Source organism: Procambarus clarkii, chromosome 44 (genome assembly GCF_040958095.1).
Source record: "Procambarus clarkii isolate CNS0578487 chromosome 44, FALCON_Pclarkii_2.0, whole genome shotgun sequence".
In the NCBI taxonomy this organism is placed as follows: Eukaryota; Metazoa; Arthropoda; class Malacostraca; order Decapoda; family Cambaridae; genus Procambarus; species Procambarus clarkii.
This window is the reverse complement of record NC_091193.1, coordinates 15,370,911-15,385,935: the sequence shown is the minus strand read 5'-3', so window position 1 is coordinate 15,385,935 and position 15,025 is coordinate 15,370,911. Positions and strand designations below refer to the sequence as shown.

Sequence of the window (15,025 nt, the reverse complement as noted above, 5' to 3'; positions counted from 1 at the left end):
TGCTATCCTACTTCAGCCTGATACTGCTATCCTACTTCAGCCTGATACTGCTATCCTACTTCAGCCTGATACTGCTATCCTACTTCAGCCTGATACTGCTATCCTACTTCAGCCTGATACTGCTATCCTACTTCAGCCTGATACTGCTATCCTACTTTATCCTGATACTGCTATCCTACTTCAGCCTGATACTGCTATCCTACTTCAGTCTGATACTGCTATCCTACTTCAGCCTGATACTGCTATCCTACTTCAGTCTGATACTGCTATCCTACTTTATCCTCATTTTGATGCCTGACCTTACAAACTTATTTAATGTAATTTATGTTAATCTTCTGTGCTTAAATGAAAAACAAATAATTCACTACACTTTATGTAATGTGAGAAATCTCTAACCAAATGGACGGCAGAGGAACATTCAATGCTGGAAAATGAATGAATGGCCACGTCTGTAATAGACAAAAAAATAGACAGCAGACTCCTCGGATTATCACTGCGGCTGCCGGTGGGGTCCATAGTGTCTCTAGGGAAGGCAGGGAGTCCCTTCACTGCAGCGTCAACGACAGACACGCTCTGCAACATTGATAAAAGATGATTTCAGGACGTTCGTGGGTCGTCAGCAGAGAGAAGAAGCATAGTGTAGACATGTGTGGAATCATCATATACTAGATGTATACCTGGAGCATACGTGGTGCATAACTGGAGCATACGTGGTGCATACCTGGAGCATACGTGGGGAGAGTTCTGGGAGTTCTTCTACTCCCTGAATAAACCCTGAGGCCAGGTTCGAACACCCAGGTTATAGATCAATCCCCGAAAATTGATTATATTAAAAATTATTTTCATGTATATTCTGAACATACATATATAAAAGTGCATGTATGCATGCATGTATCCAAGTTTTTTTTTACTGTATTATCTCTTAATGTGAAATTATATATATATACTGATTTGCAACAAGTAAAAAAAAAAATACTGAAATTCGTCCTACGTTAAATAAGTTTGTGAAAGGAGAACATATATGATCGCAAGTTTCCACATATATAAACACATGATTTTTCGTGGCATCCTCTAAAGCCTTCGTTTATTCTGTGACCTTTGGGTTCAAAATCTCTTTGTAGCCTCTGAGAAGACCCTCCATCACGACCCTTGAGTCTGAAGACCTGGGTGAAGAGTGGGGGGGGGAGAGGGAGAGAGTGAGAGAGAGAGAGAGAGAGAGTGAGAGAGAGAGAGAGAGAGAGAGAGAGAGAGAGAGAGAGAGAGAGAGAGAGAGAGAGAGAGAGAGAGAGAGAGAGAGAGAGAGAGAGAGAGAGATAGAGAGAGAGAGAGAGAGAGAGAATGAAAGAAACACACTTACCAAAATAATAAATAAATGCATTTACGAAAGGAGTCAAGATAATTAAAAAAATCGTATATTTATCTTTCTTTAATTCATTTCTCCTTTTTTCTTCTTTCTTTCTTTCTGTTTCGGTCTCTGTCTCTGCTTCACCTCCCTTCTTCAATCTATTTTAATTTCTACTTCCATTCTAACCACCTCCCTTTCCACCTCCCTCCCTCTCTCCTTCCCATTCACTTTGTCTCTTCAGACGAACATTGAGTTAAAATATTTCGACAAGTCGGCCTGAAGCCACCATCTTCAGACGGAGATTTGCATGTGTAACGTTAGCCGTGACAGAACCGTGTAGCCCTTCACACAACCCTGGCCCTTCACACAACCCTGGCCCTTCACACAACCCTGGCCCTTCACACAACCCTGGCCCTTCACACACAACCCTGGCCCTTCACACAACCCTGGCCCTTCACACAACCCTGGCCCTTCACACACAACTCTGGCCCTTCACACAACCCTGGCCCTTCACACAACCCTGGCCCTTCACACAACCCTGGCCCTTCACACAACCCTGGCCCTTCACACACAACTCTGGCCCTTCACACAACCCTGGCCCTTCACACAACCCTGGCCCTTCACACAACCCTGGCCCTTCACACAACCCTGGCCCTTCACACACAACCCTGGCCCTTCACACAACCCTGGCCCTTCACACAACCCTGGCCCTTCACACAACCCTGGCCCTTCACACACAACCCTGGCCCTTCACACAACCCTGGCCCTTCACACAACCCTGGCCCTTCACACACAACCCTGGCCCTTCACACAACCCTGGCCCTTCACACAACCCTGGCCCTTCACACAACCCTGGCCCTTCACACAACCCTGGCCCTTCACACAACCCTGGCCCTTCACACAACCCTGGCCCTTCACACACAACCCTGGCCCTTCACACAACCCTGGCCCTTCACACAACTCTGGCCCTTCACACACAACTCTGGCCCTTCACACAACCCTGGCCCTTCACACAACTCTGGCCCTTCACACACAACCCTGGCCCTTCACACACAACTCTGGCCCTTCACACACAACCCTGGCCCTTCACACACAACCCTGGCCCTTCAAACAACCCTGGCCCTTCACACACAACCCTGGCCCTTCACACACAACCCTGGCCCTTCACATAACCCTGGCCCTTCACACAACCCTGGCCCTTCACACAACCCTGGCCCTTCACACACAACCCTGGCCCTTCACACACAACCCTGGCCCTTCACATAACCCTGGCTCTTCACACAACCCTGGCCCTTCACACAACCCTGGCCCTTCACACACAGCCCTGGCCCTTCACACACAACCCTGGCCCTTCACACGCAACCCTGGCCCTTCACACACAGCCCTGGCCCTTCACACACAACCCTGGCCCTTCACACACAGCCCTGGCCCTTCACACACAACCCTGGCCCTTCACACAACCCTGGCCCTTCACACACAACCCTGGCCCTTCACACACAGCCCTGGCCCTTCACACACAACCCTGGCCCTTCACACAACCCTGGCCCTTCACACACAACCCTGGCCCTTCACACACAACCCTGGCCCTTCACACACAACCCTGGCCCTTCACACGCAACCCTGGCCCTTCACACAACCCTGGCCCTTCACACAACCCTGGGCCTTCACACACAACCCTGGCCCTTCACACACAACCCTGGCCCTTCACACAACCCTGGGCCTTCACACACAACCCTGGCCCTTCACACAACCCTGGCCCTTCACACAACCCTGGGCCTTCACACACAACCCTGGCCCTTCACACACAACTCTGGCCCTTCACACACAACCCTGGCCCTTCACACAACCCTGGCCCTTCACACACAACCCTGGCCCTTCACACAACCCTGGCCCTTCACACACAACTCAGGCCCTTCACTCACAACTCTGGCCCTTCACACTCAACCCTGGTCCTTCACACGCAACTCTGGCCCTTCACACGCAAGAGCTGCGCTTACAGTATGAATAATCAAGAAGGGGAGTATAAACTGATCCCCTCCACGAGAGAAAGAGAGATTAAGAGCGCTCCAGTGTTCTTTGTGTGTGTGTGTGTGTGTGTGTGTGTGTGTGTGTGTGTGTGTGTGTGTGTGTGTGTGTGTGTGTGTGTGTGTGTGTGTGTGTGTGTGTTTTTATTTAATTCCCACAAGGAGCCCACGTGTTGACATGGCTCAGATGTTCCAACACAATATAAACAAGGAATCAGCTGAATAAGTTTTCCCAATATGTTTTTCAGACCTCACGTTTCGAAGAAAGCAAAAGGTGTTAAAATGAAAGGGGGGGCTATAGTCAGTGTTGGTGATGTTAGTGGCATTTCTGGTGGAGGTGTTGCTGGAGGTGTTGCTTGGAGGTGTTGCCTGGAGGTGTTGCCTGGAGGTGTTGCTTGTAGGTGTTGTCTGGAGGTGTTGCTGGAGGTGTTGCCTGGAGGTTTTGCCTGGAGGTGTTGCCTGGAGGTGTTGCCTGGAGGTGTTGCCTGGTGTCGCTGGGGGTGTAGCCTGGAGGTGTTGCGAGGTGTTGCCCGGAGGTGTTGCCTGGGGGTGATGCCTGAAGGTGTTGCCTGGAGGTGTTGCCTGGAGGTGTTGCCTAGAGGTGCTGCTTGGAGGTGTTGCTTGGAGGTGTTGCCTGGAGGTGTTGTCTGGAGGTGTTGCCTGGAGGTGTTGCCTGGAGATGTTGCCTGGTGTTGCTGGAGGTGTTGCCTGGAGGTGTTGCTTGAAGGTGTTGCCTGGAGGTGATGCCTGAAGGTGTTGCTTGGAGGTGTTGCCTGGTGTTGCTGGAGGCGTTGCCTGGAGGTGTTGCTTGAAGGTGTTGCCTGGTGTTGCTGGAGGTGTTGCTGGAGATGTTGCTTGGAGGTGTTGCCTGGAGGTGATGCCTGAAGGTGTTGCCTGGAGGTGTTGCCTGGAGGTGTTGTGTGGTATTGCCTTGAGGTGTTGCCTGGAGGTGTTGTTTGGAGGTGTTGCCTGGAGGTGTTGTCTGGAGGTGTTGTCTGGAGGTGTTGCCTGGAGGTGTTGCCTGGAGGTGTTGCCTGGTGTTGTGTGGAGGCGTTGCTCGGAGGTGTTGCCTGGAGGTGATGCCTGGAGGTGTTGCCTGGAGGTATTGCCTGAAGGTGTTGTCTGGAGGTGTTGCCTGGAGGTGTTGCCTGAAGGTGTTGCCTGGAGGTGTTGCCCGGAGGTGTTGCCTGGAGGTGTTGCCTGGAGGTGTTGCCTGGAGGTGTTGCCTGGAGGTGTTGCCTGGAGGTATTGCCTGAAGGTGTTGTCTGGAGGTGTTGCCTGGAGGTGTTGCCTGAAGGTGTTGCCTGGAGGTGTTGCCTGGAGGTGTTGCCTGGAGGTGTTGCCTGGAGGGGTTGCCCGGAGGTGTTGCCTGGAGGTGTTGCCTGGAGGTGTTGCCTGGAGGTGTTGCCTGGAGGTGTTGCCTGGAGGGGGTTGCCCGGAGGTGTTGCCTGGAGGTGTTGCCTGGAGGTGTTGCCTGGAGGTGTTACCTGGAGGTGTTGCCTGGTGTTGCTGGAGGCGTTGCCTGGTGTTGCTGGAGGTGTTGGTTTTGTTGCTGGAGGTGTTGCTGGAGGTGTTGCTTGAAGGTGTTGCCTGGAGGTGTTGCCCGGAGGTGTTGCCTGGAGGTGTTGCCTGGAGGTGTTGCCTGTTGCCTGTTGACGTGCGACTAATATACAAACTACAAAATCAGGCCGAGTGAAGAGGTAGAATGTTGATTGTGAGCAACACACTGTGAATGGGACACATTCCCAGTCACAGTGGTTGTGAATGTGTCAGACTGCGGATCTATAATGGAAGTCATATAATTCCACACACACGAACTTGAATGCAGAGAGAGAGAGGATCCAGCACATGAGGGCAGGGAGTCACAACATCGGAACACTGAAGGCTAACAAACTGAGCCCAGGAGCTAGAGACAATATTCCCCTCTGTCACAGCAAGGCACACACACACACACACAAACACACACACACACACACGCGCGCGGAGCCGGTGGCTGACTGGACAGCACGCTAGACGCCTTATCCTGTGGTCCAGAGTTCGATTCCCGGCGCCGGCGAGAAACAATGAGCAGTTTCTTTCACCCCCTGATGCCCCTGTTTCCTAGCACTAAATAGGTACCTGGGAGTTAGTCAGCTATCACGGGCTGCTTCCTGGTGTGTGTGTGTGGTGTGAGAAAAAAAAGATGTTAGTAAACAGTTGATTGACAGTTGAGAGGCGGGCCGAAAGAGCAGAGCTCAACCCCCGCAAGCACAACTAGGTGAACTAGGTGAATGCACACACACACACACATATCTCATTGGAAACCATCTTTTGTCGAGCAAAATGAAAACTGCTCTTGTCAGGGAGGGCAGAGTGGACGATAAACTGCCATCATTATAACGAATGCTCCTTGCCCCCCCCCCCCCCAAAAAAAAATGGTTTGGGGGGGGGGAGTGTGTAGCATCCATTCAGAATGTCTTTGGTCGGAGAATTTCCTTCCGCTCTACCGATCTCGACATGCAAAAATTTTTCATTCCCCCTCGAGCTGAGTTGTATACACCTCTCACCATTCACGACTTGAAGGGGCACTGGGGGGGGGGGATTTAAATATCTCAAGGATTAGCGTATTGGGGAGTGGGAATGAGGGAGGAGGAAGAGGGAAGGGAAGGGGGGAAGGGGAGGTTTTGTGTGAGGGGGGGGGGTGGAGGAAGTGATGCTGTGTATTTTGTCAGGAAGGGGACGGGAAGGGAATTTTTCAGGGGAAAGCGCCGAGCCATTACGACTATATAGCACTTGGAAGGGGTCAGGATAAGACTTTGGGATGGGACGGGGGAAAGGAATGGCGCCCAAACACGTGGACGGTCGGGGATTGAACGCCGCAACCTGCATGAAGCGAGACCGTCGCTCTACCGTCCAGCACAAGTAAACAGATTACTTGAGGAGGAAGATAAGCCCCTGGTGAGAATTATATAGAAAATAATGGGTGTGAGTTCAGAACGCGAGGAAGATAAGTGGGAACAAGAACGGAGAGTGGCAGGTACAGCAGAGAGAGGCTGTGACGCCTTTTAGCGGTGGGAGGAAGAGGCTGGCACCGTTCTTATTGGATAGCGATTTTAAAATATGGTTTTTAGGGGTTGGCGGTAAAATCAGGTCTTCTCTCACATTAGGACTGATGAAGAGAGTCAGTGTTCTGATGACTCCAGAGTCCTGTGATTCCCCACAAACAGATGATCATGAGAACAGTCTCCGTGGTGTAGTGGTAAGACACTCGCCTGGCGTTCCGCGAGCGCTATGTCATTGGTTCGTATCCTGGCGGGGGAGGATTTACTGGGCGCAAATCCTTAACTGTAGCCTCTGTTTAACGCAACAGTAAAATGTGTACTTAGATGAAAAAACGATTCTTCGCGGCGGGGATCGTATTCCAGGGACCTGCCCGAAACGCTACGCGTACTAGTGGCTGTACAAGAATGTAACAACTCTTGTATATATCTCAAACAGAGGGAACGAAGGCAGCTTTACTGGCCCATATGAGGCTGTTCCTACTTACATTCAACCCCTCCCCCCCTACGCCCCCACACACACACACATTTATTGTGTCTTACCTACGTTTGAAACAACACAGCAACTCAACCCAACATGTTATGCCACCTGGCAACATGTCTCATAAACCATCACCCCCCCCCCCCACTTTACAATAGCCCTAACGTTCCGTAATGACTTGGCGCTATTCCCTGATAATTCCCTTCCCCAGGTCTTTCCTCACTATTTACTCACCAAGTTTGTATTCACCGTACCTTATTAATGTTCCACTTGCTATACATTAATCTATTTGTATTACTCTTCTAAACCAGCTAAGGTAGCTATGTATACACACACAAATCCATCTACATTTTCCATACTTGTATGTATACGTCAGTAAGCATACCACACACATATACTGCCGTTCCATAATAATCATTCCTTACGTCCGTCTCTAAATAAATATATATATATTACCCACATCTACTAGAGTAATGGATATATATATATATATATATATATATATATATATATATATATATATATATATATATATATATATATATACAATATATATATATATATATATATATATATATATATATATATATATATATATATATATATATATATATACAAATTATTATTATTATTATTATTATGACGGTGGTTCCCGAGTTTTGGGAGAGGTTTTTTATTTATTTTTCCAGTCTGCTTAACATCCTGAATCAATTCAATAAGATCTTGAAAAATGTTGCGCTCTTGTGCTATAATTACATTCAAGAGCGGCGATGAGGAGGAGACGGAGAAGGAGGAGGAATAGGAGAAGGAGGAGGAGGGGGAAGGGGAAGAAGAGAAAGAGGAAGAGCAGGAGCAGGAGAAAGAAGGAGCAGGGGGTAATGGAGAAGAAAGAGAAGGAAAAACAAGGAAAGGAGAAACAGGCAGCAGAAGACACTGAAGATAAGGAATTAAAGTTCCAAGGAGTGAACCTGTCCTCGCCTGCACTCCTGGCTTAACTACACGCTAATTAATGTGTACGGTCGTTAACGTGCCCTAACGTACAGGGTGAGGTTAACGTGCTGCTGTACAGGATGAATTTATTTAATCGACGGAGTATTGGGGCGTACAGAGGACACGAGAGCGACGTGGAAGTCATTAGAGGGTAAGAGAGAGAGAGAGAGAGAGAGAGAGAGAGAGAGAGAGAGAGAGAGAGAGAGAGAGAGAGAGAGAGAGAGAGAGAGAGAGAGAGAGAGAGAGAGAGAGAGAGAGAGAGAGAGAGAAAGAGAAGAGATAGAGACAAACAAAAACAGTAAAAAAAATTGGGTGAGTACACACACGTACCACACAACTGGTACGAGACGTACCAGTTTCTCTCCCACACACAGTCTCTCTCTCTCTCTCTCTCTCTCTCTCTCTCTCTCTCTCTCTCTCTTTCTCTCTCTCTCTCTCTCTCTCTTTCTCTCTCTCTCTCATCTCCTTCCATTCAACCCAATGAACCAGAACTCCGTCGAGTAAAACTTGGACGACCCAGTCACGAGACGTGTAAAAAGGCGCCTCTTTACGTGGTCAGCGTCTAATGAGCCGCGTCTGTCAATAGAGCGAGAACACAGTGAGAGTTTCTCACCTGTGTTCCTGAACGAAGGGTGTCAGAGGTGTCACACACTGGGAAAACATGGCGAGAGAAAACGGTGGAATGAAATGATCAATACTACCAACAGGAATGTTGAGAATGATCAACAGGAATTAAAACAAAAAGCACCGTATGTTCATTACCCTGACGGCTCTTATCGTTTGGCTAAGTTGCAACCACTCTGATCAATGGAGACTTCCAATGGTCATTACTTATTGGGGAAGAAACGTGCGCAGGGGGCCTGCGGGTCGCTCCAAGCACCAGCCTGGTTGACCAAACTCTCACAAGTCAAGTCTGGCCTCGGGGCCGAGCTTGGGGAGTAGAAGAACTCCCAGAACCCCATCAAGCAGGTACCATTATTTAATTTATCCCTTTAGATTTCTTTCCGGTATTATTTTCTTAATGGTATTTGTGTACTTATATAAGATTTCTTGGCATAGATTATTTTTTCTTAAAGTTCATGCCAAGAGTTCGATTTCCGGCCGATGTAGAAACAAATGGGAAACGTTTCTGTCACCTGATGCCTCAGTTCACCCAGCAGTGAATAGGTAACTGGGAGTTAGACAGCTGCTGCGGGTTGCTTCCTGGAAATGTGTGCGTGTCTGGTGGGAAAGGCGGAGTCCAAGACCTAATAGCTCGATTCTGCAGACACAAATAGTAAGTACACACACACATATATGCACGCACGCACGCACGCACGCACGCACACACACACACACCACTTGGATGGTTCAACACAATAAACACAACATAGAGGTGCTGTAGGCGACACAAATGAGAGCTTATCTGTACCCTTCCACCTGCGCCTCTCCTTCTCTCTCTCTCTCTCTCTCTCTCTCTCTCTCTCTCTCTCTCTCTCTCTCTCTCTCTCTCTCTCTCTCTCTCTCTCTCTCTCTCTCTCTAGCTCTCTCTCTCTCTCTCTTCCCCTTTCTTTTTCATTTGCGCAAGTAACCATAGACGCCTTAACTTCCTAGTTTTCCCCTTGGAACAATACCCGCCAATCAGTATACAACCAGGTCCTGAATTATTGCTGAGTGAACAGGGGCGAACTGGTAGGGACAGTGCCCAGTCAACCCTACCTGCGCTGTGCCCGGCACTGCCCCGTCCCTTCTCAAGAAATATATTATTAAGAAGGCCCCCTCTCCCCACTTTCCCCCTCTTCCCCTTCTCTCGGAAAATATATATTATTAAACAATTGTAGGGGGGTAAACTTCACACTCTACGGGCAGCTCATTCCCGATTTCATCCCAGATTCATTTCAGACTTGAAAATTGCTTAGGCCTAACCCGACCAGCCTATATCTGTCCGGCCCGGTTTCCCACTACTTTTTTCTGTAAGTCTAACCCCAATTGTCTGACCTTTAACTTTGGACAGACAGACAGACAGCCAGTCTGAGAGACAGACAAATATTCTCTCTAATGCTATAAATATATTATATAAATTGTTAATTTTAATTTATCAGCTGACTAATAGTTTACCTGATAGTTTGATAATTACCTGATTAACTAAATTATTGAAATGTTTTGTCAGGTGATTAGTAGGTTAACTGACGGCACAGTTAATTACCTAATTGTTATTCGAAGTGCGGGTAATTGACTAGCTAATTAGCCAATTTCTGGCTAATTGATTAACTGTGACCGATTGGTTGACGAGCGATAATAAAGATAACGAATGGGAGACCGCGTCTATAACTTGTTACTAAACACACACACACAAGTGAGAGAGAGAGAGAGAGAGAGAGAGAAAGAGAGAGAGAGAGAGAGAGAGAGAGAGAGAGAGAGAGAGAGACAGACAGAGAGAGAGAGAGAGAGAGAGAGAGAGAGAGAGAGAGAGAGAGAGAGAGAGAGAGAGAGAGAGAGAGAGAGAGAGAGAGAGAGAGAGAGAGCCCAAACCATGCGTTTAACCTATCGACGCTCATTAGTGCAAGGCAAACCGTCAATATTATAATGCTTTTAATTTACCTAAAGCATCGATAAAATTTTGACGCAGCAGTAGTCATCTGCGTCATAATTGTTGGTTATTAAGCACAAGTAGAGAGATTGGGTGGGATTGGTTGATACTTCTCCCCTGAAGACCAACCAACCCGTTCTCGCACTTTCGTATAGTCAATATTGACTTATTAAATACGTGCATATGTGACATACTAAACATACTAGTTTACCTTGAAAAGCTTCATAGAAAACACCGACCTTACCTAACCTTCTTAGTATGTTAAGATAAGCATCTTATTGCTTCGTAATTACAATTATTACTTAACCTATTATAGGTATAATATAGGTATATTATATACCTATATTATAGGTATATAACCTATTATAGGTATAATATAGGTATAGGTTAAGTAATAATTGTAAATACGAAGCAATAAGATGCTTATCTTAACATACTAAGGTTAGGTAAAGTCGGTGTTTTCTATGAAGCTTTTCAAGGTAAACTAGTATGTTTAGTATGTCACATGTGCACGTATTTAATAAGTCAATATTGACTGTAAGAAAGTGCGAGAACGGGTGAAGACCAACGGAGGTAGGCTCAATCCCAGCCACAATTGCCCACTCCGTAAAAAAAAATCCATCCTGTTAACCTACCCAGAAATGTATATGAACCCAAACAACCCACCAAACCTATTAAGAGTCCGATGCAAAGAAAACGCAGATATTGTGTGAGTCATTACTCATCATAGTTGGTTGAATTTCTAACGATGATTACCATCTTTTGATTTAATGGTCACGTTGGATTACAAAACGTGATTTATTAGAGTAGAGGAGGGGGTTGTAAATCCTGTCTTATGGCGAACACTAATGTACCCCCAGAGGCCAGATTCACGAAGCAGTTACGCAAGCACTTACGAACCTGTCCATCTTTCCTCAATCTCTGGCGGCTTTGTTTACAATTATTCAACAGTTAATGAGCTCGGAAGCACCAGGAGGCTGTTTATAACAATAACAACAGTTGAATGGAACATTTTCATGCTTGTAAACTGTTTATATGTAACCAAAACCGTCAAAGATTGAGGAAAGATGTACAAGTACTTGCGTAACTGCTTCGTGAATCTGGCCCTAAAGCAATAACATCCAGGCAACAAATAGCCTGTTGGACCAAGCAATCACAAGTCCAGCCTGGCCTCGGGCCGGGCTGGAGGTGGGGGGGGGGGGAGAAGAACTCCCAGGACCCCCATCCAGCAGGCATCAAGCAGGTAACATCAACAGATGACAAAAATAACATATTTTATTTTTTATAAAAAAATAGGAAATAAGAGTGAAGAGTAAGATCATCAAAGACGGAAGAGGAGTAGTTAGGGGGAGATGACAGCCACCAGCTCACGCTAGTTTAGAAACAGTTAGGACATACAACTCTCCCAACCACTTGGGCCAGACGGTAGAGCGACGGTCTCACTTCATGCAGGTCGGCGTTCAATCCCCGACCGTCCAAGTGGTTGGGAATCATCCCCCCTCCCCCTCCTCCCCGTCCCATTCCTTCCCCCCCCCCCCTTCCCATCTCAATTCCTTATCCTGACCCCTTCCAAGCGCTATATAGTCGTAATGGCTTCGCGCTTTCTCCTGATAGTTCCCCTTGAATCAGTGACCATTAAATTTCGCCCATTTAAGTTTCAATGGCGAGTGACAGCTTTTATATTAGTAAAATATTAAGAAATGGTCGGTGGAGCTAATATTACAGACCAGAACTTAGATGAAGGAAAGATAACTAGGGAATGAAGACTTCAAACCATGTTCAATCCAGAAGGCCAGGTAATTATCAGGGTAAAGCTTCAAGCCATTACGACTATACAGCACTAGGAAGGGTAAATACAGCACTAGGATAAGGATTTGGGATGGGACGGGGGGGGGGGAAGGAGGAGACATCTCCTGTCACGTGAGGGTGCAGTCGCGCCTCCACAGATCTCCAGTGATGATACTGATAATGAAACTGGCAATGGCTCATAAGGGCCACCACCACTTACGGGTTATTCATGCCCATGCCACCTTTTGGGTGGCTTAATCTTCATCAATCAATCATCGGGGGGGAAAGGAATAGTGCCCAACCACTTGGACGGTCGCGGGATTTGAACGACGACCTGCATTAAGCGAGACCATCGCTCTACCGTCCAGCCCGTTCAATCAAGAAGCTAAAAGAAACTCCGTGGGTATTAAACTGATTGATAGGATTGATTAGATAAGTGTATCGCAGAGCATACAAGGATTAGGGGATTAGGAACACAGGTATAGCTAATACCAATTACTATAGAGTCACTCCTTCCAATGACAGAAAAAGACAGTCTTCGAACTGTCTTTCGAGGAGCTACCTGAAATTTGCGGCCATTCCAGCGTCGTTAAAAAGGAATCAACATTTGAAGGAAAAATAATTATATTATAATAATTCAAAGACGCTAATCCAGTGGGAATGGAACTCTATAGTGATCTCGTGGGCGGCGAAGAGGCTTTTATGCACATTTACTCAAATATTGGGTCTTTCCTTCCCCTTTACTTTTTATAGTATCAGCAGAGGAAGAAGAAACAGAAATATCTAATAAAAATAGAGAGCAACCACAGAGAGAGAGGGAGAGAAGGGAAGAAAGGGGGGGAAATGGAGGAGGAGGAGGAAAGAAGGAAAGAAAGAAAAGTGCTCAGCAATTTGGCACACACTCCCCAGGGTTCGACCTTTTTTCTCGCGCCTAACGAGCATTCACACACACACACACACACACACACACACACACACACACACACACACACACACACACACACACACACACACACACACACACACACACACACACACATACACACACATACACACACACAGGCTGCGGGAAATGCACCTTACGACACTGGAAGACAGAAGAGTAAGGGGAGACATGATCACAACCTACAAAATCCTCAGGGAAATCGACCGGGTAGACAAGGATAAACTATTCAACACAGGTGGGACGCGAACAAGGGGACACAGGTGGAAACTGGAGTGCCCACAGGAGCCACAGGGACGTTAGAAGGAACTTTTTCAGTGTCAGAGTAGTTAGCAGATGGAATGCACTAGGCAGTGATGTGGTGGAGGCTGAATCCAAAACAGAGGTTTCAAATGTAGATATGATAGAGCCCAGTAGGCTCAGGAATCTGTACACCAGTTGATTGACAGTTGAGAGGCGGGACCAAAGAGCCAAAGCTCAACCACACACACACACACGAATATAATGACTGTCTCCTCTCCGAATCATTGAGGCAAGATGAAACACAAAAAACTGTATTTTCCTAATTCAATGCAGGAAGGAAAAATACTGTACATACGGAATTTTCCCGATTGATAATCGAATGTAACTCCCTGCCCCACCTCTCCCTCCTTCCCCCCCCCCCCCCCCCCCCCGCCACTCTTAATAAACTATGGATGATATTTGTAAATTTTATGGGCTAACCATAGCCCGTGCTACATGGACATTTCGTTCTGTGTAGCTAAATCTAAAACAACATTTGTAAATTACGAATATTCCAATGAACACTGTTTCCTGGGCGTATTATCACGCACCCGAGAGGAATTTCATGACAAAATCGGGGAACGCCTTGAAAGTTTCTTAAAAAATTAGGGGCTGCTTTTTGTATTCTATTAATACACTTAAGATAAAGAGATCCTCCTTCCTCTCATATCGTGATTATTTTCTTGCTTACTTGACAGATATTAACCAACAGGTTTTTACTAGGTAGGTACACCAAACACTTTTTACACAAAAAAGACAAAAGCACTTTTACACAAAACATTTACACAAAAACACTTTTTTTTTCAAAAAGTCACCAAAAGCTCTTCAAATATTCGATAGCTGTGCTCCGGCGCGTCACCAATTTCCATCATATATACAGCGATGCCAATGTCACAGATACGATTGTATTTATATCTGCACAATTTATGCATTAATTACACATGCAAACTGCAACCCTGGACACGTCATTTCGCGGAATCAAATGGTGCGGAGGTGTTAGTAATTATGATATGGTAATTACAGCTAGGGGGGGGGACGCGTTGAACCGGGAAGTGAGAGGAGTCTCTAATTAAAGAGAACTGGGGAACAGAGAGGAATCACGAAATTAAGAGAAACTGAAATGAAAAGGAATCGCAAGGACTCGAGATTAACCGAGCCAGAACCAAGGGGATACAAGATAAGAAGATCTTGTAATAAATCCATTAATCCATAAATCCCGTTTTATTATCCAGTATTTAATCAGGAGCTAATATCCAAAGGAAACTGGAAACGACAGGAAAAACATGACAGCAAAGACAACATAAATCGAGTGGCGGGAAAAGGGAAGAAAATAAGGGGGAAAATAAGGGGAAAATAGCAGGAATGAATGGGGAGGGGGAAGCATGAACAAAGAATATTGATATTAATTCAGAACACTCCTTTAAAAGCTCAAATGAACACACACACACACAAGGGGGGAACAGCTTCCAGCTAAACAAACCACAATGTAGGACAGGAAACAGGAAATCTCTTTTTCACCCATAGGGTTATAAACCCAAGGAACCGCCTATCCGCTTCGGCGGATA

At 46.6% G+C, this 15,025-nt stretch overlaps 2 protein-coding genes across 2 annotated transcripts in view; one reads left to right on the top strand and one right to left on the bottom strand.

Annotated features, from left to right (window-relative positions):
* The window catches only part of LOC123745284 (uncharacterized), a 172,502-nt gene that overhangs the window by 140,342 nt on the left and 17,135 nt on the right, over positions 1 to 15,025 (top strand). The gene's annotated exons all lie outside the window — the stretch shown is intronic.
* LOC138350150 (polycystin-1-like protein 3) lies at positions 3,621 to 14,429 on the bottom strand. Its single transcript, XM_069300470.1, has 2 exons — positions 14,400 to 14,429; positions 3,621 to 5,018 (listed from the first exon to the last, which is right to left on the bottom strand). The coding sequence occupies exons 1-2, from the start codon at positions 14,427 to 14,429 to the stop codon at positions 3,621 to 3,623; spliced, it is 1,428 nt and encodes a 475-aa protein (XP_069156571.1).